Source organism: Carex rostrata, chromosome 25, assembly GCF_964058835.1.
Source record: "Carex rostrata chromosome 25, lpCarRost1.2, whole genome shotgun sequence".
NCBI classification, from domain to species: domain Eukaryota; kingdom Viridiplantae; phylum Streptophyta; class Magnoliopsida; order Poales; family Cyperaceae; genus Carex; species Carex rostrata.
Window position 1 is genome coordinate 471,869 of NC_135942.1, and position 21,711 is coordinate 493,579.

The 21,711-nt window shown below is 35.5% G+C and overlaps 1 protein-coding gene across 1 annotated transcript; it reads right to left on the reverse strand.

Annotated features, from left to right (window-relative positions):
• Positions 1-68: 68 nt before the first annotated feature.
• LOC144576215 (transcription factor jumonji (jmjC) domain-containing protein) lies at positions 69-17,449 on the reverse strand. The gene is made up of 31 exons (XM_078326517.1): positions 16,024-17,449; positions 15,448-15,505; positions 15,225-15,347; positions 14,651-14,708; positions 13,611-13,906; positions 12,621-12,836; positions 12,048-12,200; positions 11,512-11,697; positions 11,221-11,286; positions 10,843-10,938; positions 10,282-10,368; positions 9,859-9,975; positions 9,349-9,556; positions 8,997-9,061; positions 8,602-8,660; positions 8,376-8,507; positions 7,872-8,022; positions 7,231-7,566; positions 6,645-6,830; positions 5,534-5,595; positions 4,676-4,751; positions 4,411-4,560; positions 3,403-3,536; positions 2,873-2,993; positions 2,710-2,780; positions 2,461-2,605; positions 1,520-1,669; positions 1,188-1,283; positions 974-1,069; positions 729-895; positions 69-521 (listed from the first exon to the last, which is right to left on the reverse strand). Exons 1-31 carry the CDS (start codon positions 17,307-17,309, stop codon positions 332-334), a joined length of 5,337 nt encoding a protein of 1,778 aa, XP_078182643.1. The 5' UTR covers positions 17,310-17,449; the 3' UTR covers positions 69-331.
• Between the last annotated feature and the right edge of the window lie 4,262 nt (positions 17,450-21,711).

The window sequence follows — 21,711 nt, forward strand, 5'->3', positions numbered from 1 at the left end:
TGCTAACAAGCTTTTCATTATTTAATTTTAATGCATGAGATATAGAACCGCTGTAGTTGCACCTTAAATTATCTACAATTAAGGTTATCTATGATTAAAGAATCATTTTCTGGTGTACAAATATTTTATCCCTATGAGATGAGAGCAGAATAACCTAAATAACACGACCTTAAACATTAACATTTAATCTACAACTACATGAGGCGAAAACATCCAAAGCTAAGTATTATTACATTCCGACCCTTGAACATACAACAGTTAAAGAATAATTAAATCGCCCGCCAAAATTACACATACATTATATACAATAAATGAAGCCCGCTAAGTTAAATTAAAGGAAACTCTTGAAATTAATACGTCTTCTAACTGTTCTATGACAGTGCCGTGCATTAACCTTCCATGAGTTGTGCAACTCACTCTTCAAACATGCCACAAGATCTAATGTCTCTTGCTCTTCATTTTGCCGTTTCTTACTTCTTTTAGAATCTGAGTTTACAGCACATTTTCCAGCTTTGTTTGTACTGAGAGAGAGAGAGAGAGGTTCAATATAAGAACAATACATGATTCATACATCCTTAGTTTACTATTTTGATTTCTTGTTTGTTTTTTCTTAGCAGTTAGGGGCAAATTGAGAATTCAGATAAATTAGGGATTTTACTGCAGAGGTAGGCTCAACCGAAGAGAAAGGAAAAAACAAGAAAAAATATAAAAGAAGTTTGTGCAGTTACCAGCTAGATGGTTGACAGGCATAGCAGTAGAACTTTTCCGGAACAGGGGCATGCAAATTTATGCAATCAAAATGATACCACTCATCACACATGTCACATGCAATCATGTCCTCACCATCATACGGCTTGCAGCATATGCAGTACAGAATGCTTCTCTCTCTCAACGCCTGCACAAATTACGATAACAATTACTATGCTTATACTACAATTGAGAAAAAAATGAAACGTTGAAAGATAAACTATACCTTTAATTCACTCTCACAATGAACTGGCAAATTCTCACCATCACTAACAAGATCATAAACCTGGTTAAGGGGAACCTTTCCTGAATCTGACACCACCTGAACCACATTTAAGTGTTTTATTAAATAGCTGAATATATCTCTAGAACCTGATGTCATTAGGCTCCTTTAAAATCTTTATGAAATCTGCTCTTATATTTTTAATTGTAGATTTTACCTGTTTGGCCTTGTCTAACCACTGAGTGCATATTTGCTTCACTTCCGTCACTTCTTGCATAAATTTATCCTCAAGTGGTATCCCTAAATCTAGGCCCTAATTGTCAGAATGTAGTAAAATTAACTTAGTATTTGATATTTTTCTACTTCTAAAATGGTAATATAGGAAACAAGAACAATTGATATCTATAAATTCAGGTTGCACATATCAAGTTTTAAACAAAAAGAAACAGAAAACAACTTGGTGTGCGACACACAGCATACTGCACAAGAGAGAGCAGAGAAATATCCATATAAAACACTTTTATAAAGTGATGTAACATGATTGTGTACCTCCTTTTCAAAGCACAACAATTGCTCCATGGTTGGCTTTGTCGAGTCTGATAAAAGCCTACTTATTCTAACTTTCCAAGAATATCTTGCCAATGCTGACTCAAGGCCTATGGTTTCATGCTCACTGTAGATTCCTGCAACTGCTGCTGCCTGTAAAAAATATATAGATAAATTTGATAAAGTTCAAGAATTACTTTTGGATCAGCTGTACAGGAAAACCAGCATTACACCATACCAGCTTGGTACAAATACAGTCCCTTTCAGTACTTAAATGTTTTTCAGAAGATTCTAGACCATCCAAAAATAATGATTTTGTACCTATCTAAAAAAATAGTAAAAAAAATTCAAAATATATAAAATTTGGTCTCCAAGCACATTTTAATATGAAGATCATGTTGAGCAACTCATGTCGATTATTTGGACTTTGAAAATGGAGATAAGGATGTGAGGCACGATTGAGGTATGAAAGACACGAGGCATTTGAATTCTACTCTTCCAATTTTAGGTTCAGGTAAATTTAGGATGGTCAACATCAGGTACAAATCGATTGAGATTTCAGGTATCTTATTCAATTAGGATTTTATTATGAGTTCAATCAGGTATGATTTTAGGGTGAGGCAGTCTTACAGTCAGTCCAGTTGGGAATGACATGGGTTCTGGGTCAAGACTGATTGTTATTTGCTATCACGTCTGTTCAAAAAAAAAAAACCTGGAAACTCTTCATTGGTTCAGGTGTGACTGGTTACACTGGATCTGTGTTATTACTACTTTTCCAAAATTCAGGTTTTGGTGGAAATTTCGGGTTAGATTAGCTTTTCTCAGATACCATCCTGCTCACAACATAACTTTGAAAAAGTTCTTGGGGTTTAATATAAAACAATGATCAAAGGACTCCATTTAATCAAGAAGCAAAATTTTTTTGCTAATAAAAGATATGCTACCTTGATAGCAATAAGAAGACCTCGCGACACAGTACTGAGATCTCTCTCAAGATACGAATTAGACTTGTTTAATATTTGCATGAGGCACGTCTTGCATTGCTTAGCCTGTCTCACAATCTCATCCACCAAATCCAATTCTCGGACCCTATTAAATAACAAAAAAACAAGAAGAAGAAGAAATCAGGTTCATTCTTAGCACTACGTTATGTACAGTGCTTGTATGGAAGCTGATCGGAAGTTTCTCATTACCCTGTGTAAGGGCCCTTGGCAACTGTCAGTTCAATAAAGGACTTCAACTCAGGCCTACCTGCTTTACAAATCTGCAATTTAAATCCATTTGTAAAAACAAGACATTACAAAACTATCACTAAACAGTCTCAAGTAGTGTTGCAAAATACACTAGGACACTTACAAAGGCTTTTGTTTCACTTTCTGATATATCTCCTCTTTTAATGTAGATACAAAAGGGACATGCTACCTCCTCTGTCTTATCAGGTATGGGAAGAAGCGATCCTACACATGAACTATGGTACCTGCCAATTAAATACAAAAAAAAATGCATCACAATTTTCCCAAGGCTTGAACACATATGAAGAAGCTCTAGTACCCTAAGTCAATAACAGCAACAGTTCAAGATTTGTTACAGGACAATGGATGAAGAACAGTCTATAGCCAAGATAAGGCAATAAAAAAATACGAAATGGGAAATTATGTATGTAGCCCCACATGATCTCAAATATCATATATACCCTGCAAAACCAGAGATATCATGCATACATGGCCTTGCCATTCCAAGTTCACCTGAATATGCCCACTTAATCCTCTTTATTTACAGTCTTCTCCATATATAAATGAGGAAGAAAGGAGGCCTAGTTTGGGTAACATATTTTAAGAAAATGAAGAGGGACATATATGGGTATTGTACTTAAAATTATTGCTCACCAGTCTCCACACAGAGGACATATATAGGCTTCTTCCTTGCCAGAATCACAGGGACAGCAAACACAGAGCTTGCGCTGCTTCATGCAACTAGAGCCACTATATAAGCATAAAGCCTTATCTAGAGATCTTTTCAGCTACAAGAGAAAATTTAAGTCCATAAGTTTATTGAATTATACAGAAATTTTCTCCTTTGGTTAGTGTTGAAAACACTGTGCCAAATTATATTCAGTATCGTCTGCTCAAGCCAAAATAATTTCCTCATTGTTGTACACAATATTTCGAATCGCATATCCTTGAAGTTTATAACAGACCTATTCAAAAACAAAATCTTCTTTGAATTTAAAAAAAAAAAATTCCAGTAGTAGTTACCCTCTTGTGGACAATAAATCTTAAAGGTTCAATTGGATACTGCTGAAGAAGAGGGAAATAAATCTGCTATCATTCCAATGGGCTGTTATTCCGATCGCAACTGTTCATATTTTTCCATGTGCAGATCTCAATGACATTTTTTTCATGAGCGAATCTCAATGAAGAACAACGGTTGGGATCGGAATAATAGGTTCCTGTCTGTTATTCCAAAGGAATAACAGCAGATTTATTTCCAAAGAAGAGACAACAACAATGTATCCTATTTAATTGCACCTTCCCAATTGGGTTAAGTGACATCAACATAACCTGTTTTGTATCCTCGAACCCAATTGAACCCACCGAGCTCAAACCAAAACAACAGCAGAAGCCACATAACTTAACAAACTACTTGACCAAAGAAAAGTAGAGTAACAGTAACTCCAGATAAGTTGTCTCATGCATATGAACCAGAATGGCTAGCATTCCTAATCGAATGACCGATCAACCATTTGCGATCCCTGTAACCACTTCCAGGCAATGCAGCGATCTTTGGTATCCATTACTACTGCTATTTATTCTTTCCTATGCTTCCTCTCTCCATATACTAGATGGCAGGTAATGTATGCATTCAAGACAAGATATATGATGTAGTGAAATTACTTTTTCAAGTTCGGTGGATAAAGAACTAGCATCTTTAAGAAAAGGTTGCATTATGTCGTGACATCGTCTAACCCACTTATTGACCTTTTCAAATTCAATATCAATCTCATCCATCTCCCGGCAATTAAATGCATCTGTTTGGCCACTTTCCTGCATAGACCGACACAATAGTCCACTACATATGAGGTTAAATTGACATACCAAAGCTTAATAATTGAAATTTAGATCTTTTTTAACCAGAAAAAAGCAGTAAGCAAGCACTTACCTTTAGTTTTAATATAACAGTCCAAGACTTCTGACCAGGAAACACGAAGAATGCACGACACTGCTCTACCCAACGCCTGAAATGCAGAAGCAACAAAGGAAGAGAGATAAAAAAAACGGCTCATACAAGACATGAAATGTGCTGGGACCGATGGTGGCAAAAACTGATGCAACCAGGACTGAACCCAACCTGACCTGATAATTGTGGAAACTCAAACGACCCAACCTAAAGCAGACTTGCGACGACCTGAAACTCGAGACAACCCAAAGCTCAATGGCTTGAAACTAGACCAAACCTGAACCCGAACAACCCACGACCTCAGACAACACAAAAGGTTTGACAGCCCGAAGGCAGGCAACCCACAATCCAACTCAACCCGTACCTAAATGACCCAGACCCAAAATGACTCAAAATCAACCAGGACTAGAATCTGAGATGACTGCAACAAAAAATGACACGGAGTCAACCAGACTAGAATCTGAGATAACTGCGACATAAAATGACCGACTGAAAGCAACCTGGTCTTAATCCAACTTTGACATGACCTGAAACCCGAAGCTGACCCAATCGGAGACAACACAAAACCTGAGATGGCCAGAAGCTGAACGACTTAAGATCCGACCTGACCCAACTAAAGATGACCCAAGACCCGAGAATGATCTGAAGCAGGTTGACCCAAAAGCCAACCCAGAACGACCGAGACACAACAATGATCCAAAGTCAAACCAACCCGCCCCGCACGATTGCCACCTCTAGGTTGAGACTGAAGGATCATTGATTTCAGCCAAAAGAAATCCCAATTAATCACAAACCAAAGCCCAACAGCGGACAGACGCAGGGAAAATTTAGAGGTCTAACCGGTGTTTCTTGATAGCATTTTGGAGCTGCGTAGTTATTTCTGGATAAGGCACCACGTCTTCCTGCATTGAAAGATTTATGCAAGAATTAGAAGTAACTTCTTCCAGAAATGAAGAAGGAACATCATCGACTACTGTTCTGATAAGGAATCAATGAAAGACATTCATTCCACGATGACCAAAGTAAAATTTTGTTTCTACGAAGTGGATAGTATCTATAATTTATTAATTTGTAATGAGGTACAAGCATTTTTTTGAGGAAAAGCCCACATGAATTCCATACAAATTAAGAAAAAGTACAGTAATTCCTATTCTTCACATCAAAAGCCCTTAATGTACCCAGCAAATTTCAAATATCTGCAAACAACAATTACCATTTATTCCTGTACATTTATGTAGAAAATATCAGGGTCACCAGTCACCCGGAGTGGTACGAACCATGATACGATACAAATGTGTTTCAAATCACTGTTGTCACGACTTGTACAGTAAAACCAGCAATCAAGCAAGGAAGACTGATTTTTTCACAGAACTGCAGAAGTACAGCTGAAGCACAGAGCTCACAACCCCAGTTTTAACTATATCTTAAGGTTCTAGAGCAAGAAATCCACTCTCATTTATTGATTTAAGATCTTAGTAGTTTTATCCTTTTTCTGTAGGAAGACAGAACAAAGTGGAAAGGATTTGGGATTTCATCCACAGCATTGGAGTTCGGAAGGTAATATCATTTAATTGTTTAAATGAACTTGGTGCATACATTAAAATTTAAAATTCTTGTTGGTTCATACTTTCACTGTGATCTAACCATGGGCCATACTGAAGAAATTCAAAAGGCCCGATAACCGTTACTGTTCTGTTGTCTAACAAGATATTGTTATATCAGATACAGCCAAGTATGTAGAATGCCAATTCAAACACTTTTTGTCACTTCCCACATTGATTTCTATACAGCAGTAAAGAAAAGGTCGCATGAATATACTGTGGAGGGCAACATATTTTTAAACGACACTAAAATATTATGTTCTAGCACAGCGGTAAACAATGACATTATACATATTTTACAGATTCATGTTATTTAATTTCAAAATATCTATCAGCGCTCAATAACAAACCTGATATTCTGCCAGAATATTTTCTACATCCTTCAGCATGCATCTTTTTTCAGAGGATTTAGGATCTGGAAACACAGAACTTGCTCTCCTTAGCCAGCACATTCCCCTAACAAGACAATCTGCTAAAGTACTATCTAACAAGCCCCCTAAATGGAAATCCATATCTTTAATTGATGTCTCCACCTCCTGCACAGATATTAAAACAATTAATTATCCACAATAGTGGAGGGAGGGAGGAGGAGAGAGAGAGGTAAGTTCTTGCTCAGTGGACACAAGTAATGAACTCAATCAATCCCACTAAAGGCTTGAGCCAATAGCTATAGGCATTGGGACTGACCAGTATGTAACCATCTCACATAAAATCAGAAACTAATGCTGTAATCAGGCCTAAACCTTATTTTCTGTAATTAATTATTAATTTATCCTGAAGATGCAACTAAACACCTACAAACTGAAGGGGATTAAAAATGAATACAAGAATAGTGCAAAGGTTGTGATCAAACTAGGAATTACAACTGGTAACAACAACACACTGTTCTCATACTCTCCTGCAATTCTAATCTTATTAATTATGCTTAGCAATTACCTTGGCTGAGGGGACTCTGAAACAAAAAGATAATGCAGTAGAAATCCATCTGGCAACTGCAGCAGCTTTTTTCAACAGAGGCAGTTCTTCAAAATCAAAACCGAGAGAAGAACCAGCTTCTACCGTTTTGTCAATTTTATTAATTAGCCCATCACATTCTTTAAGGAGGGACATGGAAATATTTATATCTGTTCCACCAGGAGAGAAGAAAATTCTTGATTCTTCTAACACAGTCATTGCACTTCGCATCCATCCTTCAGCTTCTTCCAGAATCTTAACCAGACATGCAGATGTGTCTGAGGTAGCCTTCAAACTTTTTGATTCATCGATCAGTTGCTACAATATAAAACATGCCAAACTGTTAGACATTTAGTTAAGGATTTGCATCTTGGATTTCAGTACCTTTCTAGCCATACACAATCCAGTCTATCCAGTACCTTTCTACCTCAGGTTTTGTTTCCTTCAAATTTAATGACATACACAACTTTGCTTTGCATCCTTGTCCTTCTCAGTTTAGTTCAATAATTTCTGTTCCTTTTGGTTTTAACAAGACTGGCATTTACATCTTCCTTTTTTTAGTAATCTTTTAATTGTGAATAAATTAAAAATAGAAGAAAATTGCCCATTGAAATGGCACGCACCTTGAGTTCAGAGAATTCAAGAACGTCACCACAAACTTTACTGGAGCGAGCGATATATGGCTTAGACCTGTCCATCCATGAATGAGTAATTGTGACAGCTCTGCTAACTTCTGGAAGAGATGGGAGAACAGCAAATATATCTTCTGAAGACCTGAATATTAGAATTATCACATAGATCTTAAATAATACCAAAAAAAAAAATGGTATACATATACAAGCATCAGAATATAGATCATCAAAAAGACCACTTAAACCACTACAACCAGGGTAGCTTATATCAGTTTGCATTTGCTAACATCAAATTGTTCCCTATCCAATCTGAAACCATGTCAAGTTTAATCAAGGTTTGATCAATACAGGCCAACAAGAAAAATGATGATTATCTGAAGAGTGTGTGTGCAGAACTGATTAGTATACTATGATATTTTAATACTTGCTGAAAAGATCGCGGTTTATTTCATCTTTTTGTTTTCTTGAGTGAATCATTTGCTAAATCAATATTACCGAATAAGTGCCTCGAACTCGAACAATGGGGCTGTGTTTTCAAGAACAAATTGGGCTTTCTCTTCCCAGGCATTTGCTTCTGAAAATACTTCACATAACTTGACAAATAATTGATCCCCCTCTATTCCCAATCTGAAAAATTAAAAAACAGTAGCATAAAAATAAAATTTCTCATGTTAAAAATTGTTCCCAAACTGGAAACATGAAGAGGCATATTGTAACTTACAAGTTGGCCTCTGTGAGCAATTGCTGAATCATGTCCAATGGAGGTTGGGCGGAGAGAGCCTACACATAGCCAAATAACAAGGTTCAAGAAGGTATACATCCATAACAATGTCTAAATGAGAGGGTAGGTAAATTGATGAGCCAAATATCAGTCAACTCTTGCCATGTGGACACTCTGGGTACAAACTATAACTACTTATGAAGTTGTTCAGGTCAACATAAGATAGGGTTATGCGGAGACCTTTTGCTTAAACTCAGCTTTGACAGTTAAGTGCGGCTTTCAAATAGCAAAAAATGTTGGGATTTAACTGCAATACAGCTGATGACAAAAGTCACCACGAAAAGACCAAAGGCAATGTGATGTGTGCATGAATTTTGGGTGCAAGATAGAAGTACCTCAGATGCTCTTTTTCTACATCTTGATCTCTCAAGTTCTTCTTCCACAACAGACAGCTCATCAACTGTACATCATTGAATAACCAAAGTAAAACACAGACAGAAAAAAATCACGAGATTTTTAGTAGATATTGCAATTCTCCTGGTGCAGCAGTGGTATGCATACAAACCATTGGGTATGACAGGAGTACTGCTTTGCTAACCATATATGACAGGAGTACATTCAAGCTTAATTACACAACTGAAGATTAAATGAGGCTTGACTTTTGTTCAATAGCTGATGCAAGGGACATAGCATCCGCCAGAAAGGTCCTATATAGAAATTGCAATACTTAAAGGGAAATTAACTTACCTTGTACTCTCAGAGAACCTCCAGCTTCTAATATATCAGAAAGCTCCTCTACGACATTATCATAGTCTGTTCTTTTGTTAAGACTTTGCAATAGATCATTAGCCCGGAGAATCCAATTGCAAGCATGAGCATGGTGTTCTCTGAGAAGCTTCAACTCTGAAATGTTGTAAGTGAGATTGTTTGCAGTTCTAAGGAACTCCTCAAGCTCCTGCCAAATGATTTGAGTCAAGTGGGTCACTCAATATTCGAGAAAATATAATGTCACTCTATATCAACTACATTGGCAGTACAAAACGGTATGATAGAAGCCACAAGCTTTTTAAACAGCCCAACTCAACCAAGGAGTTACGTATAAACATGAAATTAAGCCCAAGATGGGCAAAACAAGAAAAGATGATCACTATTTGGTACCTAAAAAATATACACATATTAAGTCCAGAAACTGGCAAAACAAAGAAAAGAGAACCACAATCCTCAATTTCAACACACAAAATTATTAGCATGACAAACCTTCAATTTAGTGGGACCCTTAAGGTGCTCTTCACACTGCAATTTCCAAGACTCGGCTTCTCTGCATAGCCCTAAAACTATATCCATCTTTGGAAGTCGAACTCGTAGCAGTTGCATCTGTGTAGGTGAACAAGCATGTAACAGTACTCCTTTAACAATCTCCTTAAGTATTAATTAGAAATACTAGATTACATTATTCCAAATTCAAACAACAAGGCATTGCAACGCACTTTCATGTAACATAACACTAAAGAAGAATATCCTGTGCATGAACTCTGCATCTATGTGCAGGGTTCATAATTTTGTTTGAAATCAGTAACCAGAAAAAACAAATTACAGAACTTAACAATTATCCCCGAAGCGTACTGGTCTAGATCTTTTACCAGAAAATAAGACATGTTTTACAAACAATATAAGACAGACCTCAGTTTTTAGTTTGTTAAGGTCGCTTATTTCGATGGCACCAGGCTCCTTCTCTTCTATATATTTACAGGATCTTTTCAACAAGACCTGCAGCATATTGCACTAGGAATAAGAAACTTCTTTTGTTCTTTTTCTAATTTAATAAAATTATTCCTCCAAGGAATAGATCAAATAACTATGGTAAATCAACTTTCCTGTTGAGGAATACCATGATAATGCACACCAGTATGAAGCATTTCATACAGCACATTGTACAGTAGAAGTACACATTGTTACTATACCCATATTGATTTAACCATTTTCCCCCTTTATTTTCTTCATCTCGGCCTTCTTGGTGTTCAATTTCACAACCAAAGGTAAATCAAGGGCAAAATTGATATTTAAACACCCGAATGAGAACTAGGCAAATTGAAGTACGGTTTGGCAACTACACTCATGCATTGCCATGCCATTGATCTCAGCAATGTTATTTTATCAGCTTATGTTCCAGTGGATGAGTAGGGACAAAGCATGTATACTATATGAATTTTATAGTTGATCTTGGTTAGCATCTGATCATACCTTAGCAGAAGAAATCTCTTTTGACAGAATGGCAGCCTCTGTCAGATGAATTGGGAATTTGTCGACACGACAATAAAGTAATTCCAACTCCAAAATCTGACAGACCATGTCAATAAAATTTATAAAAAAGCAAACCAACAGCTCCAATATCAAATGTACAATGCTGCTACAACCATAACCATGTAAGTAGATGCTCAGGGAGGGGGATAGAGAGAGAGATTACTTCGCAATTTCAGCCAAGTTTTCAACAAGAGAGAGAGGAGGGAGGGAGGGAGAATATTAATCGATCAAAATTTAGGAAAAACAATTAAACCCCCTAAAGTAAATCAACTTAATTGTTTAATAGGTACACTGTACTATAGGTGACAGGATACTTACAGTTGGACTGGAGGAAAGAGCCGTGCTAATTTCACCAATCAGTCTTTTTGCCTCCTCAGCGTACGTCTATCCCAAAAATAAAAATTAAAAACAACATAGGTAAACCTTAGCATTACATTAGGGAATATTCTGCATTAACCCCCAAACCAGCACCTTTGCTTACGAATCTCAGAACGAAAAAGAAAAAAAAGAAGAAAAAAAGATTAACTCATTCCTGGTACAATTAATCAGCACAAAACAAAAAATGTATCTAATTGCAGTTTCTAGGTTAAAATTCTTTAGTAGAAGTACCTTGAGTTGGTCAAGTTCGGGGAGACAGCATGGCACAGGGTTAACAGTTACCAGCTCTTGAACCTCACCAAATGCAACTTTATCTGAACTCGGTTTCTTTACATTAACTATTATTTTTGACAAAAGACCTCTGACACGCAGGGACCACTTCTGAGCCTGGGTCAATCTGTCTTCCATATTGCGTACCTAAAATACATTTGTTCAAATTCAGCAAAGGTAGCAGAGAACAGATCCAATCTCAGATTCCAGTACAATTTGTTTACTCAGTAACCAGACAAAATTATAGTAAATGCAGTGCCATGCTGGGATTATCCCATTTTAAATATATCATTTGCTAATTCGCTCCCTTGATGGCTGTTACATCAAACGAAGAACCAAAAATAACCAATAAAGTACAAAAAAAAAAAACTGGTGCAGTATCATGCCAATATTTCTCTTGTTTAAGTCTGCTACAATACAGGAACCTCTTAAGATTATAACCCCAGGTTTAAAATTAGCATGGATACAAGCAAGCATGTGTATATCAGTAAATATACCGAGTCCACATCATGGTCGGCCCAGAGGAATTGTTCCGCATCCACAAGGGCAGCATGGTAATTTGAGTCTGAGAATGGCATCTCGAGAATATGGTATGAGTTGGAAAGCCAATCCTCAGCAAGCTGAACAAAGGATTTAGTCCCACCTTTCACCTAAAATAAGGTAAGTATACACATGAAACTTCACTTTATTTCAGAAAAAGAAAATGGGATATAAATTCAAACAACTTCTAGGAGAAAAATTGAAGATTTAAGTGTTCTTAAGCTTTGGATCAACCCTTACAAGGACTAAATTCTTTAATTTTGGTGGTTTTTCAGTCCATGCTCATATAAGTATGGACTGGCTACAACGATGCTGGTAAATCTTAATTACAGAACTGAGGGAAGATATAGGAACTAATGTAGTTTAATTAGGGTTTAATTGCAAATTTGGGTGAATCAGTGTCTCCTAACAAACCATCAAGACCCAAAATTAAGTACAGATCAGATGGCCTACCATGATTAATTGAAACCTCAAAACTAACATAAAAGCACAAACACCGTACAGAAGCATGAGAGAAATAGAATACATACCTCTTTCTTCAGCTGACCAGAGGAACCCGTCATTGAGTTAAAATGGATAAGATTGCAAAATTCAGCGAGAGTATGACGGTACATAAGTTGATGTTTTTCTGGACTACACTCGCACAAATGTTTCCAGTGTTCTATACAAACAAGAGAGCCCGGTCGACACTCACATGCCACAGCCGAAAGATACAAGTATTGTTGACAAATGATGCATGTAGGATCCTGAAATAGTTATAGACATATAGCAAATAATAGAGGGCGTCAAAACTCTGCTCAATGTCTTGCTTCATTTCCCAACTTCTAGGCATTTTTAATATGTTTATTAAAGACAGTGATGACAATGCTCTTGTTGTCTTCATAAATTTTGTATTCTCGTTACTATCAATTTGGAACTTCTAGCAATTTATGAGAACATTCGGACCGCATATATATGGTTCATATGAACTATGCATGTTTCAACAATAAAGTACTAATTTTGGATCAAAGGTTTCAGAGGGTGGCTAGTGTTAAAATTTGGAAAGAGAACAGGAGAAAGGAGGAAATAACTATAAGAGGAGAATATAAAGAGGAAGGTGGCATCACAAGGTGGTTTACCAAATAGAAAAACTAAAATCTATTAGTTTGTTGTATCAATTTTATTATTCATAATGTTGAACTCGATAGACTTAAAAAGCTTAGCAACTAAAAGACTACCCAATTAAAAACTGAACTAATTTGACCCCAAAAATCAAGTTTACTTTTGGTAACAAATAGGCAGCAGATCTAGCTGAAATAATTTCATTTGTAACTATAACTGATCTTGTAAGAATTCAATCAAAAATTTAGAAAACTCAAGTCTATTAATTAACTGACTTGACTAATCCTAGACTCGAGTTGGACTCGACTTGACCATGCAATTTTTAGTTGCATAACAAGGACCAAAATTTCAAACAGCGACTGTTGGAAAGAACCTGCTTACTATTAATTAATCCTTCCTACTTTGCCAGTTTAATGTACCTCTTCATTACCAACATACTCGGGGTGAATTTTTGTAGACATCCATTTTGACCTGACAACACCACTGACCCATAGATCTTCTCTGTGCTTTTTCTCTCTTTGAAATACCCTCTTCATTTCTTCAGTTAAGAATGGCAGTGATTTAGAATCAATACCGTTCTTAGCCAACACAAACAGCAGCTCCTCATGTGATAAGACAGCTGCCTTGTGGTACCTTCGGTACAGTTCAGCCCCAACACCTCCATGTGGTAACCAATCAGCTGTGGCGAAATTCACAGCCTCAGCACAGTTTAACCCTGGATATGTACAGATGCAAGGATTTAGAAATTTACTATCTGATTATATGAAGCAATAAACAACACACCACAGACATATGCTTTAAGAGCCGTTTTTTTTTCCTACCACCCTCAAAAATCAGAATTAAATGAATACCACCCGAATAATCAGATTTCAGATTCCGCCACGTTCGCACCATGGATCTGCGGACGGATCGCCAACCCGTTCGCGGAATGGATCTGCGGACTGACCCGCTTGCGCCCTGACCCGCTCGCGTGACCCGTTCGCACCGTGGATCTGCGCACCGACCCGTGGATCTGCGCACTGACACGCTCTCTTTGACCCACTCGCGCCATGACCCGCTCGAGTGACCCGTTCGCACCGTGGATCTGCAAACGGGTTGGCGATCCGTCCGCAGATCCACGGTGCGAACGTGGCGGAATCTGAATTCTGATTTTCCGAGTGGTATTCATTTAATTCTGATTTTTGAGGGTGGTAGGAAAAAAAAAATGGATATGAACAAATTCTTTCTTAGGTGACTAAGCAATTCTCACAAAAAGTACATTTTTAGCCGTCCAAAGTGCAGGCGTGCAAAATTACTAAACTTGTAGAAGCAAATATTTGATTTAAGCACAGAGTTGTATGAGCGCTCTCAAATGCAAGTGTGATGATTGCAGATTTACAATTTAAAAAAAAAAAAACACAGATGATTTCAGAGCTATAAATATGAAATCACCAATATATAATTGTTAAGGTATGCATACCAGAATTGAAGCCTCCATGAAATGATCTGGGAAAAGTTATAACAAAGCTCCCTGGTTCCTGAAATTTCAAAAATAGTAAAAAGGGAATATGCCAAGCAGCAGCTTTTAGTCAATGAAGTAAAATTGAACGGTGTTGTAAAGTTTTTAATACTTTGCTAAAATATTAAACTCAATTCACAACTTAAATCTAAGGCTCACACACAACAAAAAGCTTTTGGGCAGCAATAATATACTTTATCCTATAAATAATACAGAAATTATCCACCACAGAGAATTTTCCTTAAGTTGAACCATGAATTATACATAGGCCGGCCCATCAATATTAGTAGCTTACGTAGCATAACAATATATCAATAAGTTATCAACTTTCACCAAACCGAATGAACCTATACTTGTGCAAATGCATTCTGGGTTATGTTTAGAGTCCTTGGGTTTTGGTTGATCCTTGCACTATTGCTCAGTAGGTTTAGTTACCACTGCCAAATATTGCACTACTACTTAGTACCAAAAGTTATATAATAATCCTTGAGTGTAATTCTATTAGTTTTGAGATTGAAAGACAAGCAGCTTCTACCTGAACAACACTATAAACAGGAACTCCATTCTGTTGCAACACAGATGGATTGAGCATGGTGACAAGCTGGAAGAGGAGGTCGGGTTGTGTATCAAACAAATCCGGCAGAGCATTTCGCATAACCTTCATGGAGAATTGCATAAGAAAATGTTAAGACTGATAGCTTTTTGTAGGTTACCAAATTATTTTGAAGTGCAAATGTAAATTTGTTCTTAAAGACTACCTGCTCAAAAGCATTTGCTGCAGATCCAGGGACTCCATACCAGCATTTTGGCTCTCCCCTGAAAATGTAAAGAAAACAGCTCAAGCTCTGATCTCATCACATCATGAAAAAAGGCAAGTTTTTGGTAGTACAAATGATTTCATTAGTTCCTTCCTCCAATATTATATCACTCTTTCCTTCTCTTCTACCTAAATGCTCTTCAAAACTTCCTATAAATTATTTTTTCTCGTCTTATAAACAAACAATCAGAACTTTGAGCAGACTCATTGAAACTTATATCACTACACTACAGATGACTGTAACCTGATCAATATGCAGGTCAACAGTTATGGTACAGACAACATCAAATGTAATCACAACCTACTTTATGGTACAGCCTCAATATAGTTAACCCTCCAACAGTGCAGTAGTTCGCAAAAGAAGCCTATCTTTCACCCACCCTTGTTCAATGAAGTTACATATATCCAACATAATTAATGAAATAAAGACAGCGATCCTTCACAGCTAGTTATAGGTGCAAAAAATAATTAATGGAATAGTAAAATTGAGATCAGATGGGTAGTCTGTAACCCCTACCAGTGCATATAATTAATGGAATAGAAACTGTGGTCCTCGACATGCCAACAAAACGCCGAAAAAAGCATCCCTACATAAAGCCACGGTACAATCACACCAGTGATATTCTCTCTCACACTCCGAAGAATTGAGCCCGGCAATTTGGGGAAATTATTCAGATTCCATGGGTTCACACTGTACTCCTTCCACAGACCTGGATCCACATTTGGTGGGCATCGATCACCTGGTCTAGGAAAACCTGAACCGTATATGGATGTATCTAAATCACTCCCATACATAACCTCCACTGGCCCAGCTTTTCCTTCAACAATCTCCCAGAATTTCTTTTCAATTTGAGACCTTGTCAAATTTCTTTGGCCAAACCACTTTCTCCTCATTTTATCATCCATTCTTCGAAACTCATCAAGAGATCGGTTCTTGCCAGGTACAAACCCGAAACTGTCCTGATCTGAATTGATGCACTCAAGGCAGTACCAGTTTCCTGAAGGAACACTCTCTAATGGTGGTGTGAGACAGTATGTGTGCCAGCCTTTATTACATCTATCACATAGAAGCATCACCTCTCCATGCAACCCGCTGTTACATTGTTCACAGATCTGATCAAATTCTTGGTTACTGACATTCTCTACCTCTTGCACTAATTTCTGACTAATCTTTTTTCTTTTATTTCTAGTATGAAATTCCATTTTGGTCTTTTCAGGATCATTCTTTTTATCATTGTAAATCTCATAGTCATACAAATGTTCGTAGTACAGCTGAGACAAGACATGCTTGGCACACTCCGAGACCTTCTTCACTGGCCGAATAAACTGTGCGACATCACCCCATCTTTTATCCTGACAGACCGCATTGTAACCACCAAAACGTTTTGCGGCATTAAATAATTGGCACAGATCAAGCGGCTCACCTCCAAAGACAGGAGATTTCTTGGGTGGTTTTCTCTGTAGTTGTGAAGTGAGGAACCGCAAGTAGTCAAGCCGAAATGTTGACGGGTCAGAGGAGGAAAGGCGTGACTGGAGATGGTGTATAGGCTGAGATTTAGTGGGAAAAGAAGACAAAGATAGTGAGAAAGGAGGAGGGGCCCAGGTGTCAGGTGGAACTATGCGGCAAATGCCGTATGGCTCTGCTAAAGGGCGTATATGAGCAAGGTACTGAATGGGGTCGCTGAATTCGGATTCTGATGGGTAGAAAACGGGTGCTAGGGGAATGGGGGGAGAAGGAGGGGAAGGGAGGGGAAGGGGATGGGTTAGAGACTTCTGTACTGCCCGAGGTCGACCTTTCCCCATCGGAGAGAAGGAAGGCGGTGGAGGGGAAGTCCGGGAGGGGAGTGAGGGTTAGGGTTTGAACAAGCAGGGAGAGTGAGATCGTAGGAAAAGGGGACAAAGGGTAGAACGGGGATTTTTTTAGAAGTTTGAGGTAACGGAACGGTCTCAAGCTCCGACTCGTCTACAATTTCGAATGCAATTTTGGTAGAATTTTTACAATTTTCGTTGATTTTGTAATTTTAAATCTTGAAATTTCCGAAAATTTTAAGAGAAAAAATGGCACAGTTGGATAATCTATTTATGAAAAGACATTATGAACCATTTCAATAAACGAAATGAATTTATACATTTTTTTTATGACTATTAAATTAGTAAGGATGGTAAAAACAAAAAGGAGTTGGTTATGGTGCTTGACGAAAAACATTATTGAAGGCGTCGAACGGAGATGAGGAAAAATATATTTTATAGTGTTTGACGAAAAACGAATAATAGAGAGATACTCGTCAACGGAATATGGCGGGAAGCCTTACAACCTTTTTTAGTTCAAGGATACTTTTAGTAACAATTAACAATGATGACGCAGATAAATTAACATTTTTAGTAAGATTTAAATTTTATAGCTTTTTTATAATGACATGAATATTAGTTCAGTTTGAATTTGACCAAGAGATATAATAAATAAATTTTCTATTATTAGAAAGTTGTTCTTTCAGATAAAGAAGAAAGTCATGAAAAAAAATTTAAGTTTGTAGCTTTTATTGAAAAGAATTTAAATGATCAATGCGTAAGTTTTATAATACAACCATTTTTTTGAATGATTGTGAGAATTTTGTACCTAAATTTAGTTCAAAGCATCATACACAATTGTTATCTTTTTAAAATACAATAATGGCAAATAGAATATTATTACCGATGCTAAATCAAGACAAAACCCTGAATAATTTATCATTTCTACGTAAAAAAAATATATTTAAAATATACTATCTCAGATTAAGGGCTCCTTGTCTTGTCTTGTAAAGAAATAAGTTTACTTTTTTCAATTATACCACAAAAATAGTGTGAACATAGTAAAAATTGTTACCTCTAATATTTTATGGTTTAGACATGCCAACAATTATCAACTAATTCATAGCATTGGAACCACTTTTGACGCACTTTCTTATTACTATTTTAGAACTGATAACATATTGTCTTTTTTATGTGAATTTGTTTTCTTAATCAAATTATAAAAAATGAACAAGAATTGAATAATTTAGATCAAGAACAAAAAATACATGCATCAATGTGTGTGTGCGCGCGCGCTGATGCAGGTAGGTAGCTATGTGAGGAGGAAAAAAAAGTTGTTGCAAAATGTATTCGTCTCCACTGCACTACTAGACATATAACTACGAGAAAATTTTCAATTTATCATGTAAGATTCTTATTTAAAAATCTTGTGCATATGAAATTAAAATAAGATGAATTTTACAAAGATAGTGGTAATTGACGTGATTATTTAAAACGTATGGGATATTATAAGATACCGCTTGAAACTTCGAAAGAAAATATTAAAAAATAAATATTTTAAGAAGCTTTTAAAAAAATGCTAAGAATCTAAAGTAATTTGAAGAATTTTGTGTTCAAAGAAAACGAAAAAAAAATGTAGGAAATAAATAAAAATAAGTATTAGAATTAAATAAATTAAAAAGAAGGAAAACAGGTTGCATCGAAAGGGATATAAAAGAAAAATCAGGATAAGATATGTCAAAAAAGAATGTAAAACAAGAGAAATAAATGGAAAAAAAATGATAATTCAATAAATATGTTGTCTATTGAAAAGATTATGCATGCTCTGATAATTTTAAATTTTTTCAAGATTACTACAATGAGTAAATTATATAAATGTTAATTAATTATCTAGCTTAACAAAGAAGTTGTGGTTCCAAAAGAAGAGTCCGTGGGTAAGATTTTATATATGTGAAAAGTCAAATATTTTCTCTTATATATCTTCCAACTCTTCTTTATGAAAATTAAAAGTTCATTGTTGTTATTTTTTTTAGTAAATATGCCAAACAAAATTGCTATAAAAAAATAGATAATGCTTAAATACTTTTTCGTTGTCGGAGATGCAAATATTAGATAAATATTAAGATTCAAAATTATATCCGTATTGATTGGATTAGAAACGCACACTAATTAATCGAGAACAAAGCTATATGAATTTATGAATATCAATACTAACGACAAATATGTAAGTACGATATAAGATTTTATAATACTAACATATGAATTTAAAAGTAAAATTGATGACAACATATATAAAAAAATCAAAGTACAATAAATAACAACTATACAAAGTTTAAGCATCTCTCCGAAAGAAAAAAAAAATCATAGTTTGGGATAAATGAAAAAAAATATTTAAATGAGTTGGTCGTCTTCTTTGAAAAATAACCTTTTTATTCGAGTATAGCAGCTATAATTATATATATTTTTTTCTTTCAAATGTCTTCCATGGATTGTCATTCTTTTAGGCTAAAGAAATTAACACCCTGTTTGGATGGAGAGTAGAGGAAGGAATAGGAGGTAAAGAATAAAATGGAATGGAATGGAATAGAAAGGAAGATTAACATATTTAACCTCTTCGTATTTGAATGATTAATGAGAGAAAATAAATTTAATTTTCCATTCCGTCTTATTTATTGTTTGGTTGATTAAAATTTACACCTTGTTTGGATGGAGAATAGAGGAAGGGAGGGAATGGAAAGGAACAAAAAAATTTCGTTGAATCGTGTTTGGTTGATAAAATTATGTCGGAGGTGAAGGGTACAGGAGATGAAGGGTTTAATCTTGTATTATTATAATTAATAGAATTAGTTTTAATCAACCAAACAACAGTCACCGAATTTAGAAGGTTAATAAGAAATTCGGTGACTGTTGTAGATTTGAGGAAAAAATCTTGTATGAGAAAGATATAGGATTAGACAATTGTGTCATTTTTTTTAAAAATATTTGTAACAAAATTTTTTTTCATCCGTTACACTCCAATTTGGAAGGGAAACTGATTCTATTAATTATAATAATACAAGATTAAACCCTTCACTTCCGACATAATTTTATTAACCAAACACGATTCAATGGAAAAATTTTGTTCCTTTCCATTCCCTCCCTTCCTCTACTCTCCATCCAAACAAGGTATAAAGTGGAACCATAACAAAATAAGACGGCGGTATTTACTTTTAGATTATTTTGTCCATGCCAATGTGAAGTTGTGACTGGTTGTGATTTTAAGGGATTCTACATAGATATTGTAGAGAGAGTCAAAACTCAACGGTGGCTTGTATGTCGAGGTTAACGCGCCGGTACCTTACTGTACACTGGACTGGATTTAGAAGGCTCAAATAATGGGCTTAACGTGCCGGACTATTTTGGAAAGATTAGTAGGATGGGCCCAACAATATTTTCTTACTAACACATCATATAATCAGACCGATAAGATACATACAAAGAATTTTACAGAAATGAGAATTTTTAATATGAAAATCAGAATTTTAATTTGTGAAAATTAAAGTTATTTAATTCACATGGAATTTTAGAATATAGGTGCTCGGCAAATGCATAGGAAATTTGTTAGGATGTTCGTTTGTTTTTCTTTTATAGAAGATGTAATACTACAATTAAACTATATTAAGCGTATTAATACTAATCACTTATTATGATCAATATAATTGTATATATTAGATTCTAAAAAAGAGATGAAATTGTTAAGCTTATGTGGGATGATTATGTTAGACGTCAGAATAGAACCTTAAATTAAAATTAACCTAATCTATTAAAATTAAATGTTGTTAGTTAATTATGATTGTTTAATAATTTATTGTATTATTAATTGTGCTTGTTTAGGATATTAATTTTTTTTATAAAAGATGTAATATTAAAATGTAATTTGAATTATTGTTAGTCTTGTATTTCAACTTTCGTATCTATGTATTTTAAACAATTTTAGCTTAATCACAATTTAAATACTTATTATTAAATTGTGTTTGTTTAATTAAGTGCTTGATTGTACAAATTAATTTAATTTTAATTAATTAAACAAGTATTAATTAGTATAATTCCTCTTTTAATTATTGTTAGTTTCTTTGATCAATTATTAAACAATTATCAGCTAACTTACTGTTAAAATATATTTTATGTCTCTGGTATGTTTTAGCTTTTACTTCTATTTGGGGAAAAAAACGGACGTAGTATATTTCCTACAAAAAATCAAAATAAGGCTCTGTTCAGCGCGTCGATGGGAATGGATGTGGACATAGAAAAAGTGAAAATTTAAACTGCTAGTAATGCGGCCGAACAAAACCTAAAGGATGGCAACAAAGTTCCCTTGGATATTAAAATAGGAAATCAAACTAGCCTCTGAACGGTGCATGGGAAAAATTAATAACAA